At 52.7% G+C, this 20651-nt stretch overlaps 11 protein-coding genes across 11 annotated transcripts; 4 read left to right on the top strand and 7 right to left on the bottom strand.

Moving 5' to 3' along the window:
- Positions 1 to 1290: 1290 nt before the first annotated feature.
- On the top strand, positions 1291 to 1635 carry KD926_004980 (uncharacterized protein; the record flags this gene model as incomplete). Its single annotated transcript, XM_053098320.1, has 2 exons — positions 1291 to 1353; positions 1489 to 1635. The coding sequence occupies 2 exons, from the start codon at positions 1291 to 1293 to the stop codon at positions 1633 to 1635; spliced, it is 210 nt and encodes a 69-aa protein (XP_052957895.1).
- Positions 1636 to 2192: 557 nt separating this feature from the next.
- On the bottom strand, positions 2193 to 3278 carry KD926_004979 (uncharacterized protein; the record flags this gene model as incomplete). The annotated part of the gene is made up of 1 exon (XM_053098319.1): positions 2193 to 3278. One exon carries the CDS (start codon positions 3276 to 3278, stop codon positions 2193 to 2195), a length of 1086 nt encoding a protein of 361 aa, XP_052957894.1.
- A 640-nt stretch (positions 3279 to 3918) lies between these two features.
- Positions 3919 to 4445, bottom strand: KD926_004978 (CoA-binding protein; the record flags this gene model as incomplete). Its single annotated transcript, XM_053098318.1, has 2 exons — positions 3919 to 4298; positions 4361 to 4445. 2 exons carry the CDS (start codon positions 4443 to 4445, stop codon positions 3919 to 3921), a joined length of 465 nt encoding a protein of 154 aa, XP_052957893.1.
- Positions 4446 to 4703: 258 nt separating this feature from the next.
- KD926_004977 (Rad4 family protein) lies at positions 4704 to 7544 on the top strand (the record flags this gene model as incomplete). Its single annotated transcript, XM_053098317.1, has 1 exon — positions 4704 to 7544. One exon carries the CDS (start codon positions 4704 to 4706, stop codon positions 7542 to 7544), a length of 2841 nt encoding a protein of 946 aa, XP_052957892.1.
- Positions 7545 to 7961: 417 nt separating this feature from the next.
- On the bottom strand, positions 7962 to 9837 carry KD926_004976 (uncharacterized protein; the record flags this gene model as incomplete). The annotated part of the gene is made up of 2 exons (XM_053098316.1): positions 7962 to 9533; positions 9598 to 9837. The coding sequence occupies 2 exons, from the start codon at positions 9835 to 9837 to the stop codon at positions 7962 to 7964; spliced, it is 1812 nt and encodes a 603-aa protein (XP_052957891.1).
- A 407-nt stretch (positions 9838 to 10244) lies between these two features.
- KD926_004975 (HD domain-containing protein) lies at positions 10245 to 11001 on the top strand (the record flags this gene model as incomplete). The annotated part of the gene is made up of 2 exons (XM_053098315.1): positions 10245 to 10290; positions 10364 to 11001. The coding sequence occupies 2 exons, from the start codon at positions 10245 to 10247 to the stop codon at positions 10999 to 11001; spliced, it is 684 nt and encodes a 227-aa protein (XP_052957890.1).
- Positions 11002 to 11391: 390 nt separating this feature from the next.
- On the bottom strand, positions 11392 to 12068 carry KD926_004974 (HIT family protein; the record flags this gene model as incomplete). The annotated part of the gene is made up of 2 exons (XM_053098313.1): positions 11392 to 11895; positions 11973 to 12068. 2 exons carry the CDS (start codon positions 12066 to 12068, stop codon positions 11392 to 11394), a joined length of 600 nt encoding a protein of 199 aa, XP_052957889.1.
- Positions 12069 to 12493: 425 nt separating this feature from the next.
- KD926_004973 (Mob1 family protein) lies at positions 12494 to 14064 on the bottom strand (the record flags this gene model as incomplete). Its single annotated transcript, XM_053098312.1, has 2 exons — positions 12494 to 13756; positions 13831 to 14064. The coding sequence occupies 2 exons, from the start codon at positions 14062 to 14064 to the stop codon at positions 12494 to 12496; spliced, it is 1497 nt and encodes a 498-aa protein (XP_052957888.1).
- Positions 14065 to 14321: 257 nt separating this feature from the next.
- KD926_004972 (uncharacterized protein) lies at positions 14322 to 15714 on the bottom strand (the record flags this gene model as incomplete). The annotated part of the gene is made up of 2 exons (XM_053098311.1): positions 14322 to 15613; positions 15672 to 15714. The coding sequence occupies 2 exons, from the start codon at positions 15712 to 15714 to the stop codon at positions 14322 to 14324; spliced, it is 1335 nt and encodes a 444-aa protein (XP_052957887.1).
- Positions 15715 to 16170: 456 nt separating this feature from the next.
- KD926_004971 (cobW-domain-containing protein) lies at positions 16171 to 17919 on the top strand (the record flags this gene model as incomplete). Its single annotated transcript, XM_053098310.1, has 4 exons — positions 16171 to 16300; positions 16724 to 16844; positions 16921 to 17479; positions 17551 to 17919. The coding sequence occupies 4 exons, from the start codon at positions 16171 to 16173 to the stop codon at positions 17917 to 17919; spliced, it is 1179 nt and encodes a 392-aa protein (XP_052957886.1).
- Positions 17920 to 19165: 1246 nt separating this feature from the next.
- Positions 19166 to 20171, bottom strand: KD926_004970 (PQ loop repeat protein; the record flags this gene model as incomplete). The annotated part of the gene is made up of 4 exons (XM_053098309.1): positions 19166 to 19369; positions 19435 to 19703; positions 19773 to 19823; positions 20108 to 20171. 4 exons carry the CDS (start codon positions 20169 to 20171, stop codon positions 19166 to 19168), a joined length of 588 nt encoding a protein of 195 aa, XP_052957885.1.
- Positions 20172 to 20651: the final 480 nt, after the last annotated feature.

Below are 20651 nucleotides of genomic sequence, written 5' to 3'. Positions count from 1 at the left end.
TGTACTGTGCGCTTCTCAAGGGGGAGATGATGATGTTTACGTTTACTATTTTCGTCACTGTGTTACGGACCTCCTCCCGGCCAAAGTAAGGATGTGATTTGAATCAGGAAACTATAGATTGGAACACCTCCACTGGATCGACTCCGGATGGCAGTCCGTGTTCAATATTGGATTTACCAAGTTGATAGTCGGTCGGTCGGCGCTATTCCTTAGCTAGTGTGGGTCAAGCTTTGTGGCTTTGCTTGAGACTGAAGTGTCCAGTTGTATACTCCGTGGTACTCCATGCAACACAGGGCAATAAACGCAAGCAAAAGCATCAATTGAGGACTATGATGAAGTTTCCATTCGGATATCCTAGATTGTGTTGTTCTGTGCTATTTTTGGAGCCCATGTTTACGGTTCTTTTCTTGTTTTAGTGAAATCCGGGTTCACGGGAACCTGTCAGTCCTAGATTACTAGACATCTACTTGGTTTGCACGAATATATAAAGTAAGGTGCTCATGGGTTTCCCTTTCTATGAAGAAATCGGACAGATTCGAGAAATGCCTGAAAATGAAACGATTGACTCATCTATACAACTAATGGTGTATGACTAGATCTAGGGCAGCTACTTACCCTTATAGACAGTAAACCCACGATACTGTCTATATCCGTAGTGTCTTCATTGGCTTAGGTTCAAATGCTCTCTAAGGCGAGACACACGCCCAACCACCCAGCCACCCCTTGCATTCCTCAAAGCTGGGCTCGTCTCGTGCACTACCATCACGACTCTCACCACCACGTACGTACTTGTCTGCATAGCGATTGACGGAGGATCCTAGCTAAATCACAGAGTCATGCATACGGAGTATACTGCTCTTGCGATTCATCATCCCGTCTTCGCAGTATCCGTAATCATGCAAGACTCACCCCGCTAAGAAAACACCACTCACTCATACCACCAAGTCAATCAATCACCCAACCCCTTCCTGAGAATGAAGGGGCAACAACTAGGGAGACAGGGAGAAAGCCGCGCCCACTGACTCGAACCTAAAGAAAATTAACCAATTAGTCAATCGTATATCCTTCCCCTCCCCTCGTTCTTCTCGGTTGAATCCCATCCCTTCCTACTTCGTCCTCAACCAAATTCCCCTCGGCAATTCCTCGTGGTCTCGGTATGTTCTGTTCTATCCTTTGAGGCTCAAGAACACAATGAACTAACTAGAGATATTGTTGTATAGGCATTAGACCTAGTCGCTCTTTATTATCAGTACCTTCACTCTTTTAAACCAAAGAAAAAGACTCAACACGATGAAGTTCACCACGGCTCTTGTTACGCTCTTCGTCTCGCTCGCTGTGGCTGCTCCAGTTCCTGTATGATCTCTCTCCCCTCTTCTCATCCTTGCCCTTTGAGTGCTATCTATCTTTGTGGATTGTTCGATAGATGGACAATTGTAATCAAGGGAGCTACAGTGAGAGAGCCTCAACTAACGAACCATCTACCTCCAGTCCACCAACACAGAAACCAACCAGCCCGAACGCCGCTTCGAAGCCGACAGTCTTCTGTCGGCGCTGGTGAACCCGAAGGCGTTTACCAAGGACATTGACTTTTCCCTATTGGGCATCGATAAGGACGACTTGCCGAATGCGCTGTGAACTTAGTATCAGTCATTGATCGAGGGGAATTAAATTGAACGGAGGAGGTTGAGGATGGACATGAGGCTTCGGTATATGTTGTCGAGATGAGTTATTTGGGATTAATGAGATGAAGGTGTTTGGTTTGACTGTTGTTTGTATGTTTATGTTCTTACACCGGATGTCTACATGTTTATGAAAGGGTGGGTTAGTTGTAATCAATACAAGCAAGAGAACTGGTTTGGTAGTATGAAATTTTGAATTCGTCATTCATGATCGACTAACTAACTAGCTCAATAGCTGCAAGTAGGCTATTGCTAGTGATATTTCGTTCTCGTAATGCGTTGTGCTTCGTCAAAAAGTGTGAAAAAAAAAAGATCTCATCTGATCCGATCGCCATAATCCCAAACATAGACAGTAGTACTTCATCATCGTCATCATCGGAAAGAAAGGCTGAAAACAAGGCAATTTCAAAAGAATGGCTGGGTGGGGTATCCGTAATTATTCGTAGCCAATGGGCATAATCGTTCAACATAAAGAGCAGTGCAGTTGGCAAAAAAACAAAGTCAGCAAGGATATCATTCTTCCATGTAGTCGTCAACCTCCACGCGGGTTCCCAGGGCCTGTTGACCCTCTTTGATCATGGCTTGAAGCTGACGATTCAAGCGACTGATACTAGCGTCTTCTTCGCGCTCGATCCGACGGCGCTGGGCCATGTATCGCTGCGTCTCCACTGAAACGGGAGTCTCGCGGGGCTTAGCGGGCGAGGAAAAGTGCGCTGAGGGTAGCCCTGAAGACGAGGGAGTCGACAAGAGGGTTCGGTTTCCTGACTGTCGGCGACGCATGAGTGCAGAGCCAGCTCGGCGATGGTGAGGAGGCTGGACTCGGCGCTTGCGAGACGACGATGCGGCATTGTCGGCGTTATCTCGTGAGGGCACCATCACCCAGTTCTGCCGGATTTCATCATCTGGATAGCCCCCAGGGACTGGCGTCGCGTCTCTTTCGTGATACATAGGTGATGCAGAGGGAAGCACAGTATCCTGTTTCTCCGAGGGACCCTGCTCGACCGTCATGGCATATCCTTGACCTCCGCCGGCGTAGAATCCCCGAAACGCGCCCGACCAGCAGAATCCCCAGACTTTGCCCACCACGCCCAGCACCGCACGGGTCCAGCGGACCGGGGCGGCGGGGGACATAAGCCCCGGGTTGTAGTCCTCGTGGTGGCCGTAGTCTTCGGGGAAAGCGATCTTCTCGTTTGCAGCGGGCGGGGCCGACAGCAAGGTATGATGATCCCGACGGCTGCGTTTGCGACGGACCTCGCTGGTCTCGGCTAAGGACTCGATACTGCCGTCAAAGGGATGTGGGTGGTAGTCCTTGTAGCGATTTGGGCGATAGTAGTCACTCTCGGAGGGGAGATCGTCAGTCCCCAGATGGGACATGGAAGGGTGATAACCGTCCGGGGAACTGAGCGGAGTGGCACTGATAAGGTCGGTGGAGGGATCAGTCCAGGCACGAGCCCCGGACTCGTAGTGGCGACATCTTTTACGCGAGATGGTACGGTACAGGGCCGACGAGGCGGAGGATCTCGTGGGAGTAAAGATTTGTGAAGGAGGACCGGTGAGATCGAGTTGAGGGGGGATGGGAGATTCGACAAACAGGGGCATTTGGGGAAGATGCAGGGGGGTGGGTTGAGATTTATTTTTGTATTTGATGAAGCTTGATTTGCTGGTCTGCAAGAAGAAGAGAAAAAAAAGAAAGGATGGGAAAGGTTAAAAAAAAATTCCAGAGTAGAAAAAATGGAGAGAAGGAGAGATAAAGAGGAGGTTGGAGAAAAAGACGGCAGGTGATCTCATCGGAGCCTCCAATCTTCTCCTCCCTCCGCCTTCACTTTCTGGACTAGTTGGATTGGATCAGTCCATCGAGAATCTCGATCTTCCGAATACAATGAATGGAAGAGCCATCATAGGTCATAATGACAATCTGGTCAGATCCTCCTGCCAATAGACCTCCGTCGCTCATCTGCAGACCCTCTCCAATTGCATCAAGCAGCATCTCTAGCTTCATCTATGAGTCACTTCATGCACAGACTTATATATTCTGCTCTGACTGGCCGATAGGATTCTATATAATTGGAGATTATCGTCCTGAAGTCCAGACGGTATGCCGAAATTGCTTATATCTGGGTGAAGATACTACTGAACAGAACCGCGGTGAATAGCTATTCAAGTATGGAGTGATGACACCCATATGTACGACGATTACTTTCACACCTCATACTCCATGTGAATCATCAAGGTGAATTGCCTACAACTTCTGACTCCTCCACTGCACTCCAGCTGCCTCCAGTCCCTCCTCGCCGTCCACCAGCACGCACCAGCCTTCGTATCCGCGGCCTCCGTCGCCCGCAATGACCGCCTCGAAGTGACCGCGCGCAAAGGTCAGCACGGCATCGTCAAAAGTGCCTGGCTGTAGCCAGACAGCCGGGATCCCGACCGAGTGAGCCTCCTGGAGGAGAGGCAGCGTTATCCCCGGGGGTGTCACCACCGACAGCGACGTCTGCGACGGAGCCGGCAGCGCCCCCGGCGATGCGACCGTCGCGTAGGTCTGCGAGGGCAGTTGGATGGAGGCGGCGCGCGGGTTCAGCGGAGTAACGGGGAGCGAGTGCTGATGATACCAGGCCAGAACTGATTGTAGAGGTTAGTAGGACCGTTCTTGGCCGTGATGATTCTATGCGACGGAGACCTACTTTTGTAGCCGAACTTGTTGGCGTCATTGCTGGCTCCGGCGACCGCAAACCGCGGAGACGAGAAGAAGCGCTTGACGGCGTCCATCTTAGATTTCAGTAGAAGAGATTTCTAGTTCTTCAAGAAATAAAATCGAAACAGGTCGTACTGAGTTAGTCAAAAGTGTGAGGCGAGGGAGGAGGAGGGATGAACGAGTAAATCCACTGCCGAGGAAGCGGGGAGCCGTCGTCGGTCTCCATCTTCTTCTCCATCTCCTCCCATCAACTTTCTCTCGTTCATTCACCCACACTTTCCTTCGTTTCCTCCATCTCCGCCATTCAATTCATTAATCTCTATCGCTCTCGCATGCCCCCCTACGTCCCTCGTAAGCGTGTCTCCTCCGAGGATCCGCCCAGTGCCAAACGTCAAAATGCCACCCCCAATGTCGAAATCGGCCAACTCGATGACGACAGCTCCGATTCGTCTTTAAGCGACGCTCCCAGCGATACTCCCAAGCCTCCGCAGCCCGAAGAAGATAACTCCGATGATGAATCCGACGATGAAGAAATTGACTGGGAAGATGCCATCGATTCCAACCCTACCGCCACCCCGGCAGCTTCGAATACGCCCGCCCACCTTCAAGACCTCGAGTTAACCCTGGATAAGAACGAGGTTCATCTGCCCGACATTGCCGAGGGGAAGAAAGGTCCTTCAAAGATCGAGCGTCAGATTCGCATCCAAACACATTGTCTCCACGTCCAGTTCCTTCTATACCACAATGCCCTGCGCAATGCCTGGGCAAACGATTCCGAGGTGCACGAGATTCTACGGCGCAAACTACCTCCCGCGCTCCATAAGGAAGTTAAGAAATGGCGCGTCGCATCTGGTCTGGAGCTCCCGGAGAAACCGCCGGAAGACAAGTCCAAAAAAAAAAAGAAGAAAAAGGGAAAGCAACGGCAGGAATCGGAGCGCGACTGGGGCGAAGGGTCCACACGATTGGAACCAGGACAGCCGGATATGAGTCGCGGTGATCCCATCATCCCTTTACTCAAGGTGCTGGCCGCCTATTGGAAGAAGCAATTCAAAATCACCGCCCCAGGGTTACGAAAACATGGCTATCAGCCCATGTCCCATCTTCAGGCGGAGCTATCTTCTTTGCAGAATGATGATCACGATGCGGAGAGACACGGGGAGCGGGTGAAGGATGTTGTGGAGTTTCGACAGGCGGCCGAACAGATGCAGGGCTCGCGAGACCTCGGAGCTCAGCTCTTTACAGCCCTGCTGCGCGCCCTGGACATCGAGACGCGACTCGTTGCCAGCCTACAGCCTTTAGGTTTCGGATGGACTAAATCGGAGGTGTATACACCAAAGTCCCAGCCAGAGACGGCTCCCACAACGGAGACCGAGGAAACGGAGACTGCCGCGGACCCCGAGTCTGATAGCAGCGATTTGATACCTAAAACTTCCCCCAACGGCCTCGGTTCTAAAAAATACGACAAAGACCTGCCCTTCCCAGTGTATTGGATGGAGGTGGCCTCGCCAGTTACACACGAGATCATTTCGGTCGACCCGCTCGTGCTCCAAAATTCCGTGGCTTCGACCCCGGAGCTGCAGGCGGCCTTCGAGCCTCGCGGAGCCAAAGCCGATAAAGCCAAGCAGGTGATTTGCTACGTGATAGCCTACTCGTCGGACAAGACGGCCAAGGACGTAACCACGCGATATCTGCGTCGTCGCACTTGGCCGGGCAAAACTAAAGGGTACCGTCTCCCCGTAGAGAAGATCCCCATACCCGGTCGTAAAGGGAAGTACTATGAGTACGATTGGTTCCACCTGACCCTGCGCATCTACGAGCGTGCTCCTAACAAACGAACCGAAGTTGATGATGTTGAGGATGCAAAGGACCTGGCCCCTAATAAGCCCGAGAAAAAGCCCGCCAAAGAAGGTGACACCCTTCAGAGCCTGCGTGCGTCGACCGAATTTGTCCTCGAGCGATTCCTCCGTCGCGAAGAAGCCTTGAAACCCGGCACCCAGCGCGTCCGCACATTCACCACGGGGCGCGGCGCCAAAGCCAAAGAAGAGAACGTCTACCGACGGAAAGACGTTGTCAAATGCCTCTCCGCGGAGAGCTGGCATAAAGAAGGCCGGCAGATCAAGAAAGGCGAGATCCCATTGAAACGAGTGCCCATTCGCGCTGTCACTCTTCTCCGCAAACGCGAGGTGGACGAACTCGAGCGCGAGACGGGCGAAAAGCCCAAACAGGGTCTCTATGCTAAATACCAGACCGAATACATCATCCCGCCACCTATCCGCGACGGCGTCATCCCCAAGAACGAATATGGGAACATTGACTGTTTCGTGCCCAGCATGGTCCCGCGCGGCGCCGCACACGTCCCCTGGCCTGGGACCGTGCGTCTCTGCAAGAAACTAGGCATCGACTATGCCGAGGCTGTGACGGGCTTCGAGTTCGGATCTAAAATGGCCGTTCCTGTCATCGAGGGCGTCGTAGTGGCTGCTGAGAACGAGGATCTCCTCAAGGACGCCTGGCGCGCAGATGCCGCCGAGAAACGAGAGAAGGAGCGCCGGAAGACGGAGGCTCGCATCCTGCAAACCTGGCGCAAGTTCATCTTCGGCCTGCGCATCGCCGAGCGCGTCCGCGAGGAATACGGGCAGTCGTCTCGGGACTACGAGCAGGACGATTATAATCCGTTCACAAACCGACGGGCCGGACGACCCCCTTCTCCCTCTCCTACAAGGGACTTCCATTCGCTCCCTCAAGAAGAGGAGGAGGAGGAGGCGGATGAGGATCGCGCTGATCGGGGCGGCGGTTTCCTTCTACCCGGTGAAGACGATGGAGACGACGGCGGTTTGATCGTCGAAAAGCACCACGAAGAGCCGAAATTCACTCAATCTGTCAATGATGCGGAGTCAGAACCCGCTCCGGAAGAAATGGACGTAGACGCGGATGAGGATGAAGATGACGATCAAGAAGGCGGATTCGAAAAAGCCGAGATCCCAGACAGCGACAGTGCCTCTATCGAAGAGCTGTCGCCACCACCTCAAACATCATCTGACGATCCCGAATCAGACCCGGAGGTTCAATTCACTGGCTCGAGAGCAAGAAGGACACTGAAGCAGACACAGCAAGCTCAGGCGCAGGAACCGCCTACAACACGCCGACGGACTCGAAATATGACAAGGCGGGGGTAGTTGATTGATGAGCAAGTGCAGCCGTGGCCGATTTTTGGGGGCGTTTCATGCTTCATTCAGGGCACCTCTTCTTTAGAGCTCTTCCGTGTGTACGATTCAAGAGATTCGGCGTTTGTTTGCATTTTTGCATGGTATATCTAGGTTTGAATGGGTGGTGGCGTTTCGTTTTCGGGCTCGGTTTCAAGAGGAAAAAACTTCAGTGTTCCGGAGGGATATCAGGATTTCAGGACATAAGATAGAAGAGAAGGGTACACACAGCACATGTCATGCATATTCCATAAACTAATAGGATTCAAATCCAAATCCATCAACCTAAGCAATCTTCTTAACACTCCCATCTATACTAATAAGCACCTCCTCTATCCAAGAAGACAGTTCTATACTCCCAAACGCCTAATATCTCAATATACCTCCTAACTACCTCCTCCTAAACGAAGGCGATCCAATGCCCACATCCCCAAAATCCTCATCATCCTCTTCAATCATCCCGCTCTCGCCCTCATCACCACTCACCAGTTCAAAATCATCAATAGCTCCAAAATGCACCGCCGGCGAGTTCACCGGACTAGTCGCTATGCGAGGCCGTGACTTGAACACGCTCGCGTAGTCTGCTTCTTCCTTAAAGAGATCATCCTGGGGCGTCGAGGCGCGGCTGATGTCCGGGACACGCTTCTGTGGCGTCTCGAACTGGTTGACGGGGAAGGACATGCGGGAGTGTCGGGGGCGCAGGCTGTCGCGGGGTCCAGGGGGAGGCTTGCTAGAGGATGGGGGTAGCAGGGACATAGATTTGCGGGTTCTTTCGACGAGGCCGGTGAATTTTGGTTGGGGTTCTGGAAATGGGTCTGTCTCGAGTGGAGGGGAGGGTGAGGGTGAGATTTGGACGGTAGGTGATGCAGGAGGAATGGGGACTTCCTCGAGGTGAGGGTGAGGTTCGGCAGGTGGTTCTGAGGGTGTCGGGTCTTGCGAGGACAGCGGAGGAGATTGTATCTTTTCCGTTGGTTCACGTTCCGCAGGAAGATGCGAGCTAGGCCCGCGCCAGGAAGCTGTCCGTCCGGATGTGGCTGTATGTGACGATGTCCCGTTGATGCGAGCCAATGCTTCAGTCATGGAGAAGAGAAGGGACCGGTCTTCCGCTTTGAGGGAGACGCGCTCCACGGGCTGGCGAACGGCCTTGGAGATACTCGCGACGGTAAGTGGCTGGTGATCCCGAAACGCCAGGGGGGATCCGTTCGACGAAGCGGCCGAGTTTACGCGCTCGTGCTTCTGGATGGAGCTGCCGTATTGACGCCATCGCTGTAGACGCGCTCGCTGCAATGAAACACGAGATTCCAGGTCAACTAGGAGATCTGGAGTTGCGCTGGTGGTGAGACCTTCCACGGTGGACTCGTTGGCTTTGGACCATGCGGTGCCGAACGGGAGTTCCAAGAACGTATCATTACTGCTGCGAGCGCCACCGTAGAGCAGGGCGTCGGCCCATTCTTCGCTGCCGAGCCAATTGGCTTTAGTCTCCCGTGCTGTGCTGTCAAAGTCGACCTGATTGTCTTCGAGCATCGGCGGGTTTTCTTGGGCTCGAGCGTCTAACTGACCCTTCTTGCGGTCCAGGAGCTCGGAGAATTTCTCGTGGGTATGTTGGATGCGACTGCGACGGTCCCCCATCAATCTTAGAGACGCACGATGCGTAATTATGAGAGGCAGCATCTGTTGGTACTCCTGACGAGACAGCCCCGGAGCCATCGACATCCTCATGGCCGGGTTCCGCAAGTCATCATCTTCCGACTCGGCCAGAGCCTTGCGCAAGACAGTCGTCGAGAACACCGCCAAGATCTCATCGAATTTCTCCCCTTTGCAGTCATCCAGCATGGATTTCCGCAGGATCGTCTCCCGGCCTAGTTCACCATTCTTCTTCAATTCGGACAGCACCCGGAACAGCGCCGCGCGGAGGTTGACCGACTGGAGCGGTTCCAGCGGCGGGAAAAAGGGACGAAGTTTCTGGCATGCTGGTCAGTTCTGACGATCCAATTCATGCACGAAGATCCATATCCCGGTAGCATACGTCTCGGGCGGTTTCCGGGTCCCAGATAGCCACCAGCTGATAGAGGGCCCATTCGACGGCCTTGATGCGCTGGCGTTGTTGGGTTTGCGATGTGGGCGATAAGGAGCGGACGGTGATTTCGGGCCAATCAACACGTTGGTCGAGTTGCAAGAGCTGCAGATTGCGAACGAAGACGGCCAGATGCGACTGGGGAGGCCAATTCGGCGCCCTGGGTCGGAGAGGGGCTCTGGACGACTGCATTGTCGGTAGACCCTGATCTATCTCCGAGTTGGTCTCCGCTGGCGTTGAACTGGAGAGGAGGGGGATGGATACCGGTAGAGGTCGGAGTACGATTTGTGGCTGGTCATGGATATGACTCCGGACAATCTGATCAGGAGTCAAAGGGTAAAAAGGCCGAGAGAAGAGCAGCGCATGGCGATTGTCGAACCAACAAACTTCCTAATCAGGTGTCGATCAGGCCCCGAAGCAAAGGCGGCGATCGGCCTTCACCGCCTTCCGCTTTCTTTTTCCCCGCAGAACTACTTTTCTTTCTCTTTTTGTCTTATCTCCCCTCCGCCGTCTCTCGTTCGCCCATTGGGGATTTCATCCTGCTCATTCTTCCTCTTCCATCGCCTCGCTCCCGTCTCTTTGACTCCTCCACCATCATCATGGGCTCCCAAAACCCCTCCAACCCTCTCTGGACCACTCAGTCCGGTAAAGACCCCTCAGGGATTTCCTCTCCGATAAGCCAAGAATGCAAACATGCTAATCAGCCCCCTTAATCCAGTGCTCTCCACCCTCCCTCACCCCCCAGAGGAGAACTCCACCTCTCCTGTCCCCTTCTTCCATCTGCTCGAACGCCTGAAGACCACCAAGCGCGAGGGCTGGCGCCGGTTCGGCATCACTTCCGGCGAATCCATCTCCGACCACATGTACCGCATGTCCGTCATGACCATGCTCGCCCCGCCAACGCTGGCCCCCCAAATCAATTTGCCGCACTGCATGAAGATGGCCCTGATCCACGACATGGCGGAGTCGCTGGTCGGCGACATCACGCCCGTCGATAAGGTCGATAAGTCGGAGAAGGCCCGTCGCGAGGCCGACGTGATGGACTACATCTCGAAGAATCTGCTGGGCGCCGTTCCCGGCGGCATGTTGGCTGGCACGGACATCCTGAAGGTGTTCCAGGAGTATGAGGACAATGTGACGCTGGAGGCGAAGTACGTGCACGATATCGACAAGATGGAGCTCCTGCTGCAGATGGTGGAGTATGAGCGCACGCATGACTTGGATCTCTCTGAATTCTGCCACGTCGCGAGTAAAGTCCAGTTGCCCGAGATTAAGGAGTGGGCGGCCACGGTGTTGCAGGAGCGCGAGGCGTTCTGGAAGAGCAAGGCGGAAAAGGCTAGACAGACATCTGCATAGACAGCGTTATGTTTTAGGGGCATATGCTTGCTTGCTTGCATGAGACTCATGTGTTGATGGCGTTGACGTTGCATTATCGTTACGAGTTTTCTTTGTGTGCCGTTGCAAATTGTTTTTGTTTCCATTTCACCAAATTGGTGGCGGCGTTGGGTGAGCCATTCTAGATATTAGATACCATCGCGATGTGATCCCGATGAATTGGGTTGGTTGATACATAGATAAGTGTTTATAGAATTCAATCAGTGGTTATGTGCACGTGTGTGTGTGTGTCATTATCAATGTAGTCATCACAGGTATACGCCATGAGCGCAGCCAAATCTATCCATCTCTAGCCGTCTTGAAACTCCCCTTATGTAGAAACAGCTCATCCAATCCACTCTAATCAATCAATCAATCCAACGCCTCTCTCTCCATCTCCCTCTCCAACATCCTCGCCTCCTCCTCCATCTCCTCCATACTCCTCGGCTTCCTCTCCTCGTTATCCACGACCGGAAACCTCCTCCCCTGACCCTTCTCCTCCTGCTGCTGCCTCTCCCTCTCCCTCAAAGAAGCACCCACATCCCCCTCCTCCCCATCCAACATATCATACACGGCGTCCGTACCTCCCCTATGATCCAAATCCGCCCTCTTCCTCGGAATCACATGCGTATGCACATGCGGCACGCTCTGTCCCGCATCCACCCCGTCCTGGACCGCGATGTTGAGACTACTCGCGCCGTAGACGCGCTCGATCATGCGGCCCACGCGCCGGACTGTGAGGAAGAGGTCGCTCGTCTCGGAGGGCGTGAGGTCCGCGACGCGCGAGACGACGCGCCGAGGCGAGATCAGCACGTGGCCGGGGAGAATGGGTTTTAGGTTCACGAGGGCGATTGTTAGGGGGGTCTGGTGGAAGACCTGAATTATGGGTTGTTTCGTTAGTGGGTGCATGAGTGGGTGGATTTGGAGGGAGAGGATAGGTAATGGGGAGTTACCTGGGAGGTTACGAGAAAGGGACCGAAGTGGATCGGGGTGCCTTTTAATGCGGCGGACATGTTGGTAGTGTCGGGGATGGAGGAATTGGTGAACATGTATGTTTGTATGTATATTGTTGGTAGTATGTAAGTATGGAGCTTGGGTGCCTGGGGGTTGTAGATTGGGCGATGAATTGTGTTGGCGGGCGGAGCTCTTCCGCGGAGAAGTTGGCGGTGCGGATTTACGTCGCTGCAGGCAGTCAGGCAGATCTCCACATCAAACTATCCCCGGTGTAAGTAACGGATCAAGACCAGATTAGAGGTATGGGTATCATTAATCACTGAAGTTAGGACTCAAAATCATATATATTACATATCGGTACCCTTTTCTTCATCCCAGTCCGTGAAATGAATCAACGTCATCAAAATCAACATCACGAATGCAAAACAGGCATCATTATTAAAAGCATAGTACAGGCACATCATATGACATCAGAAGCGAAAAGAAGGTGAAAAAATGCTTGTCAGCGGTCGATGACGTCTCAGGTCTCCTTGGCCGCGGCCTCAGTTTCGGTTTTGTTCTCCTCCGGTGCAGTGGATGGTTTCTCTGGCTCCGACTCCGACTCTGGTTCTGGTTTCGAAGTTTCAACAGGTGCAGCGTCCGCGCTTTGGTCCTCCTCCGGCTTCGGTTCCTCGGGACTAGGCTCGGTCATCTCCTGCTCCTTGTTCTCGGGCTCATCTTCGGGTGCCTTGGGGGCGTCTTCATCCTCCGGGACCTCAGCAACGGTGACCTGGGATCCATCGGCGTCCACTGACGTCTCCTCACTAGGTCCCGACTGTTCTTCGATGACGTCTTGTTCAGGGGCCTCCGACTGGGGCTCGGGCTTCTCGGGTTCCGACTCAGGCTCTAGTTTCTCCTCCGGCTCTGGTTCCTCCAGCTCCTTCTGAGCAGATTCGGTCGCCGCCTGCGGAGACTCTTTCGGATGCTGCTCATCGTCCTCGGCGCTTTCGCTAATAGTCGTTACCCGCGAGCTGGTCGAGGGACTGTTCTTATGGCGTCGTGTGGTTGCGCCCGTGCTGATGGATGACGGCTCCATAGCTTCCAGCGAGAGGTTCGGGGATCCGCCGCTGTCCTTCCGCAGGATCGTCAATCGACGCCCATCCGGCTGTTCGGCCGGCTGGTGCACATCAACCCCCTCCGCTTCCGCAGGGATCGTGTAGTTATCTTCTGGGATCAGACTGTACATGTCACAGACGGTTTTGAAGAAGATGTAAAGTCCGTCGTGACCCTCGACCTGCCAGAATACTTCACGATGCTGGAACCACGCGTGTGCAAAGATACGGTAGAGCCGACGGAAGATGTTGGTCAAATGTCTCATACTGGCCGACGGCCCGCCGCCCGCCTCGGATCCCAAGGTCAACCGACTGGGAAAGTATTTTGGCGACGTAAGGACAGTGGTTGCCCAATCGAGGGTATGGCAGCAGTAATCAATGGCGCAGCAGGACTTGGGCGGATCGTGGACGGCGCAGAGGTATTGCCACTCAGACGCTCGCATCTCCGGACAGGTTGAGGCAGAGCAGGGAGGGTTCTCGGCGAAGAAGGCGATGATCAGGTTGTTGACTTTCATGGTCAGGAAACGGCAGAGCTCGTACAGCCAAAGCGACCGGTCGATGCCCTCGGGAGGTTCGGCAAGCTGAATCGCAACATCCCGGCTGATCGGAACAACAATGTCGGTTCCCTCGGGTCTCGTGTAATGGTTGTAGAGCGCCTTGAGATGTTCCTGGAGTTGAAAGGGGGAGTCAAGCTGCGCGTGCGGAGAAAAGACCAGGTCAGCGGGAAATGCGCCTTTTGTTTTTTTGTTTACCACTGTGAACTGACCTGCGAGAGAGGGATCAACGGAGGGCCCACTGCCATATCCACAGCCTTGGTTCCCGGTCGAATTCTCCGAGTCGAGCCATCGTCGGCACCGTGAGAAGCGCCTAGGTAATGCTCTCCATCCTTGCCAATCGACTCGCCGACCGAAGGAGACTTAGGGCCGATCTGCACCTCAGTAAACGGAGGAGGACTGGGGAGGCGCGGGGAGCTGGGATGGGTAACTCCCGCAGCAGCCATTGTGGAATTACAAAAACGAAAGCTTGAACACAAGAGATGAAAGAGTGAAGAAGAAGGGATAAGAAGTTGAAAAGACTGACGGGGACGGAGGTAGCAACAATAATAAAGGAGAGACGAGCCGCTGATGATGGAGCCAAAGCGGAGCTGGGAAGGCGCCGGCGGACCTTGGCCCATGACCGCCAATGCCCTATGCCCTAGTCGCCCGCTTTGGACGTCACTCCGCATTCTTCCTAACTATAAACATTCTTCTTCCTTGACTACTCCATACTCTTGACCATCTCCTCCACCTGTCTCTCCAATGTCTGCATTACCTCGTGCACCGTGTGATCTGCCACCACACCCTCTTGCCACGAAAACGCCAACCCCATTCTCCCGTCCCGTCCCGTCACCGCGCTGATCTTGACGGCGGCTGAACAGGCACCGGCACTTTGACTGAATACCAGGCTTTGGATGCCATATCGATGAAAACTTCTTTCACTCTGCAGGAATCCCACATTACTCAATTCGAATCCCGCGGCTCGCGGTTTTCCGATCTTGTCGAGAAACCATTGAGCCATGTTCGGAACATGACCTAGATAGCCAAGGGGCATATCGGCACCCTGTCCCTCAACGGCCCGGTCGATAGTCATCTTTGTCCGTCTGGCGTCCTGCCAGACTGACTCCGAGGTTCTTCTGTATTGCTCATTGAACGTTCCGATGTAGCAGCCCATCGAATGACTGGTGATCGGCAAGGGTAAGAAGTGGCGCAGAGACATGGCAGAATCCCCTTTTATACTCGTATACTCTTCCGGTAGGGCATGGAGGAAAGACCTTGCGATCAGCGACATCAGCAAAGCCGTGATAGTAGTTCTTTGGTCCTTGCACTGTTGCTTCAAATCCGCTAATGTCGCCGAGGGGATCCACATGGAGGAGACCCTCGTGCGAACTGGCAGGTTCTGCGGAGCCCCACTCCAATTCTCCGGAATATTGGGGCTATCCTGCTGCTGGCTGGCAAGGTATCCCGGTGAGACTGACAAGTTGTGGATGGCTTCTATATTGGGTAATAGAGGGGCTTGGGATGCCGCGACGACTGTGACGAACGCGCCGTCTCCTAACTTGGATAGTTCGTTCTCCAGGTCTTCGTGAAAGACAAGAGCACTCTTTGTGTCTGCCAATGCATGATGAAAACAGAAACACAGAACGAACCCAGTATTATCACTCCAGTCTTCCAAGACGCACACCCTCCAGAATGGGGTCCGTGAGCGATGTTGAAAAGGGCGGTTATGCTGGTCTTCCAGTATCTGATCCAGGGCGACTTTACTGCTCGTACATCCTTGGACCTCAGAAAAACTGACCACTTGGTCTAAGTCAATCTGATTTAAACGGGCGAATCGAGGCCCCGTTGGGATATCCACCGGAACAGCTGAGAGGATCGGATGCTTTTCAATTACCGCGGCAAGGGCACGAAACAACGCTGGCTTTAGGGGTTCCTCATCTTCCCTCCGGTAGATGGCCGTCACGCAGACATTGAGATATATGCCCAGATGACTGCGGAATGCAGAGTACTGCTCTATAGGACCTTAATTTGTTCAGCTTACCATACAGCGAGATTTCTGAGGGCCACTCACCTAAAGGTCGGCAACGACGTAGGCTATCCTCCGAGTGCTCCATAATTAACGTACAAATGCAATAGTAGATCTCCGCCCGACTCTAATCATTACCTATTCTGATCCCTCCGGTCAATCCCAGCAGTTATATACCATAAACACTCGGCCCGGGCACCCGTTCGGGTCAGAGAGCCGAGTCACTAAGAAGAGCGGGGTGACGTGCATCGGGCGGGGAGCATTCATACGATGCATTAGACAGGTAGACAGAGGCCAACCAACGATTCAACCCAGAACGCAACTCCGAGATGTACTCCGTGTAGTCACTAATTATACTCCGTATACCCCACACCAAAAGGTTAAAGCCGGTACCACCCAAACGGGAAACCGGAGAAGACAAGCAGAAAACCCACTTTCTTTCCCCTCCTCCATCGCCTCCCATCTTTCTTCTCTTTCCCTTCTCTCTCGTAGACGTCTCCTTCGTTGTACTTTTCTCAACCCCTCCCCGTCCAGTCAACTCACTATGATCGACCTAGAAGACGAAGACGCTCCCCCCGAGCTTATCGACGTTTCCGAACTCCCGGAGAGCGAGAAACCCCAACCCGAACCGACGTCATCGGAGCTCCCCCGCGTGCCGATCACGCTCGTCACCGGTACGCGTTCCATTCCTCTCTCTTCCATCACCGATATATGTATACGCTTGGTTTGGGTCTAGGAATGCGGAAGGAGGGATTTAGACTGTACAAAACGGGGCTAACGAAGGATTGATGTAAATTTCCCATCTGAAGGATATCTTGGAGCCGGCAAAACGACACTGCTGAATTATATCCTGACGGAGAAACATGGCAAGAAGATTGCTGTTATCATGAATGGTTGGTTTGATTCTCGTCTTCCTTTATCTTATCATCTCTGTAGAAAAAATACTACGCTGCGGTTCTTGTTGGTCCATGTACTAAATCCTCTGTAGAATTTGGAGATTGTAAGCTTTCTCTTCTTCCCACCTCGTTCCTGTCTCCACGTACGAGACAGACTCGTTTCGCATTTGTAGTCGATTGAGGAGATATGGGCTAAACTAGTCCCCTTGTGTATTGGGCAAACAGCATCCGATATCGAAAAGCCTTTGACTGTCAACCAGGACGGTCAGGAAGTAACCGAGTGGATGGAGGTCGGGAACGGATGTATCTGCTGCTCGGTGAAGTGAGCTTTCCCTCTCTGGTTTCTTGTCACAGACATCTATACACGCGCATTCGCGCTAGAGGGAGTGATCTAATAGTAAGGGCAGAGACTCCGGCGTCATGGCCATCGAATCGTTAATGGAGCGTCGCGGCCAGTTCGACTACATCCTGCTTGAGACGACCGGCCTCGCAGACCCGGGTAACATCGCGCCCGTATTCTGGGTCGACGATAACCTCGGCAGCTCGATCTACCTCGACGGGATCGTGACTCTCGTCGATGCCAAGAACATTTTCCGGCTATTGGACGAGCCAGCGCCGGAGGAGAAGGTGTCGAGTCATGAAGAGGACGGACAGCTTCAAAAGACAGCACAGCCTGATGGGGAGCACGAGCACGAGCACACTGGTCCTGTTCTCTCCATGGCCCATATGCAGATCTCGCATGCCGATGTCATTATCCTGAACAAGGCGGACCTGGTCACGCAGGAGGAGCTGGATGCCGTGCGGGATAGGATCCTGGGTATCAACGCCGTCGCGAAGATCCATGTGACGGATCATAGCAAGACGCCGCAGATTGAGGGCGTGGTGCTGGATCTGCATGCGTATGATCATCTGGCAAGTATTGATTTCGGGGAGAAGGGGCATAGTCATATCGATCCGGTGAGATTCTTTTCTCTGCAGGCTATAGTCATGTATCATGCCATATATCAAACTAACTCAACCATGAAAAGGCCATCTCGACAATCGCCATCACCACCCCTCCCATCTCCCCCTCACAAGTCCCCAAAGTCGACTCGTGGCTGCAGTCCATCCTCTGGGATTCCACCCTCCCCTCCTCATCATCTACATCTCAACCTCATCCCACAGATTTCGACATCCACCGTCTAAAAGGCATCCTCGTCCTCAACGACGGAACGCATAAGATCATCCAAGCCGTGCGCGCAATCTTCGAGATTCAGGATGCCGGTCCGATTTCGGCCGCGGGCGACGAGGATGAGAACAAGAAAACACAGTGTAAGATCGTGCTGATTGGACTAAGGCTTGGTAAGGATGCGCAGGCGTGGCAGCGGAGTTTTGAGGAGTTTTTAGTGAGGGAGTAACTTCCGAGCTCCCCTACCAGTTCCCTATAGCGAAGGGGTGTCACGGCGGCAGAAGGCCACTGGGCCCCCGGTTGGCCATACCGTAATGACCAACTTGGCAGCTCTCATGATAACGAGCGCTGTCAATAAATACATAAAGCCTAAAATCTAGATAAAAACCGTCGCACACATTGAATCCAACCCTTGCCAGACCGCTCCATCTTTTGGTTGTTTCGGAGGCCTGGCTACCACGCCCTCCGTTCATATCTTATAGGAGAAGGTACGGCCCAGGCGTCCATCACTGTACCTATCCATTACCAGTAGTCATTACACCTTCAAGACCTTCAACCACCTCATGGCGCCTCGTTCTCCCACTCCGACTCTGACCCTGATTCAGGCTCCGATCCCTCTGGCTCGATGAGATTGGGGTCCAATCTCGCCGTCCTCGCAGGCATCGGAGCCCAGCTAAGACTTGGATCTCAGCAGGGGACTAGCGCCATACGGCTTGAAAAGAGCAGTCCTCGATCCCTGATTTTCCTATATCAATGCTAAAGGCTCGCTATTCGCTGTCATAATTATGCGCCAGATCCCTTGGCGGTAGTATGCAGTGGCTGCCTCTGGTTGCCACCAACACTCCGTTGCCGCGAAGGACCAGGACAAGTAGGCCTTCCAGGTATACCATGATGCCGTTCTATATAGGACCAGCCAGCCCTGCTACTCGTTCCGGCGCTTGCAGGGGCTCACCACTGTCAGTGCTATGAGTTTGTAAATCGACTCCGGGGGCCTCGTGACCCTGCGGGCAGTCATTTGGTCATATACGTCGAATCTCCAAGCCTACTTGGATCGTCGCTCCTACAAGGGTACTGAAAATCCTGCGGTAGTGCCGTCCCTACAAAGACCTCTAGCTAGAACGCCCAGGAAGACGACCGCGAGGCCTACTATCGACCCGGGGATAGGTCAATGAAAATGATGGCAAACGAGCTCAAATTGATAGTTAGTTAACTAGTTAATTGCAAAACAGCTGACTAAGCACGCGCGCAGAAGGAAGGAATCAGGATGCCGCGGAGGAGGGGAAGATGCTTCTCCGGCCGCGTATAGCATTTGTAGTGGCCTTGTATGAGACCCAGTTGTTGGCAGCGGCTTTCATATGCGCATGGACCGCTTCGCGTCGGTGCATTTCTTTCCTTGGCTGGTTGGCTGGCTGGGTGAGGGAGTGAGCTATGTTCACATATCAGATGAATATTGCATGGAGTAAGAGCTCAAGAAATCAGCACATAGCCCAGACAGAGTTAAGACCCTCAGTTGCCATATTCCGGGTCACCATGATTCGTAGCTGGTCCATGTCCCATTTCCATTCATCGTTTCCATCCCGGCCGGAGGGCACTTGACCATTTGGATAGAAGTCTTTTCTGTAGAAACTGATGGTCTGCGGAGCCTGAGGCCCAGCGGCAGACGGTGCCGGAAAAATTATCTATGATATAAAACACACTGTTAATGGCTCTAGAACATTGGTTGTATTCTATCTGTATAACGTACTCCTTCGGGGGAATTGTTGCCCCCAGGGCGGAAAATTTGAGCTTTTCCAGTAACCGTTTTGTTCTTTTGAACATAGAACTTCATGGCCAGGACAGCATTTACGTGGCCACCTTCCAACCATATGTTCCTGTCGCGTACAAGTTTTGCGGATGACTCTGAGACTCCCGACTCTATCACAACGCACGGCCAGGCCATCTCGTTGACGTGGATGAAGGCTGAGTCTGGCTCTTTGTAGCACCCATCATGTGGAGTCTTGAACGAGTTGAATCCTATATATAACATCGTCAGTATACAATTCCCGTACATAGATAAGATAGGATATCAATATACTAACTAACCTGGACTACCCTGGTGCTCGATATCGTCGACTTCCTCATGAGAAAAGAACCCTATACGATCTGCATTCAGCATTTGTTTTGCTGCCCACGCCAAGATAGACTCGTGCAAACGAGACGGCAACTTGACATATAGAGTTTCAACAGAGGCGTGAATGAGATGATAGGCTTCTTTGCTTCGACTTCTCCGTCTTCAGTCAAGCTTCGTGCCACTAGGGCACCTGCTTCAGATGGAACGTTGGGAAACTCAAGCAACCCACTCGGTCCTTGAAAATCAACGATAGCTTTTTTGACGGTGTAGAAGATGTGTTGCGGATTCTGGACCTGCCTGGACTTACTTCTAAGCCAGTATTTAGACTTGGCCGTCGTCTCACCACCCTTCGAGTCCAGAGAAGAAGACATCTTGACTGATGGAAATGAGGACGAAATGGGCGAAAGAGCGATGGTAGTTAGTGAATTAAAAACAGCGGGAGTGAAAGAAGGAAACAAAGAAATCATCCATTCAATATATCCAATTAATACAGCTAAGCTATGAAGAAAATATTATCCACATGAATTCAATATACACGAAGTTTCCAACCAATTCGACACTAAACAAAGAAGAACAACAAAGAATCATGATCCAAAAACAAAGACACGGCAAAATCAAGACAAGGACAAAACTGGCCACCAATTCATAAGTCGTGAAGTTTTAGGTAGAAGAGCAAATAAGTACTCATATCGCTGATATCTTAAGTGGACAGCAAATCGATAATTTGCTTCGGGATTCTTGAAATTGCAGTTGGATCCTCTCGAGAGGAGTGGGTTCGAACCCATGTTTCTTTTCAAAAAGTCAAATCGATAAGAAAAAAAACGGAAACAAAAAGAAAGAAAGAAAAGATC

The sequence above is a fragment of the Aspergillus affinis genome (genome assembly GCF_023601865.1).
Source record: "Aspergillus affinis strain CMG 70 chromosome Unknown NODE_23_length_327850_cov_86_924445, whole genome shotgun sequence".
Classification (NCBI taxonomy): Eukaryota; Fungi; Ascomycota; class Eurotiomycetes; order Eurotiales; family Aspergillaceae; genus Aspergillus; species Aspergillus affinis.
This window is presented reverse-complemented; position numbering and strand designations above follow the sequence as displayed.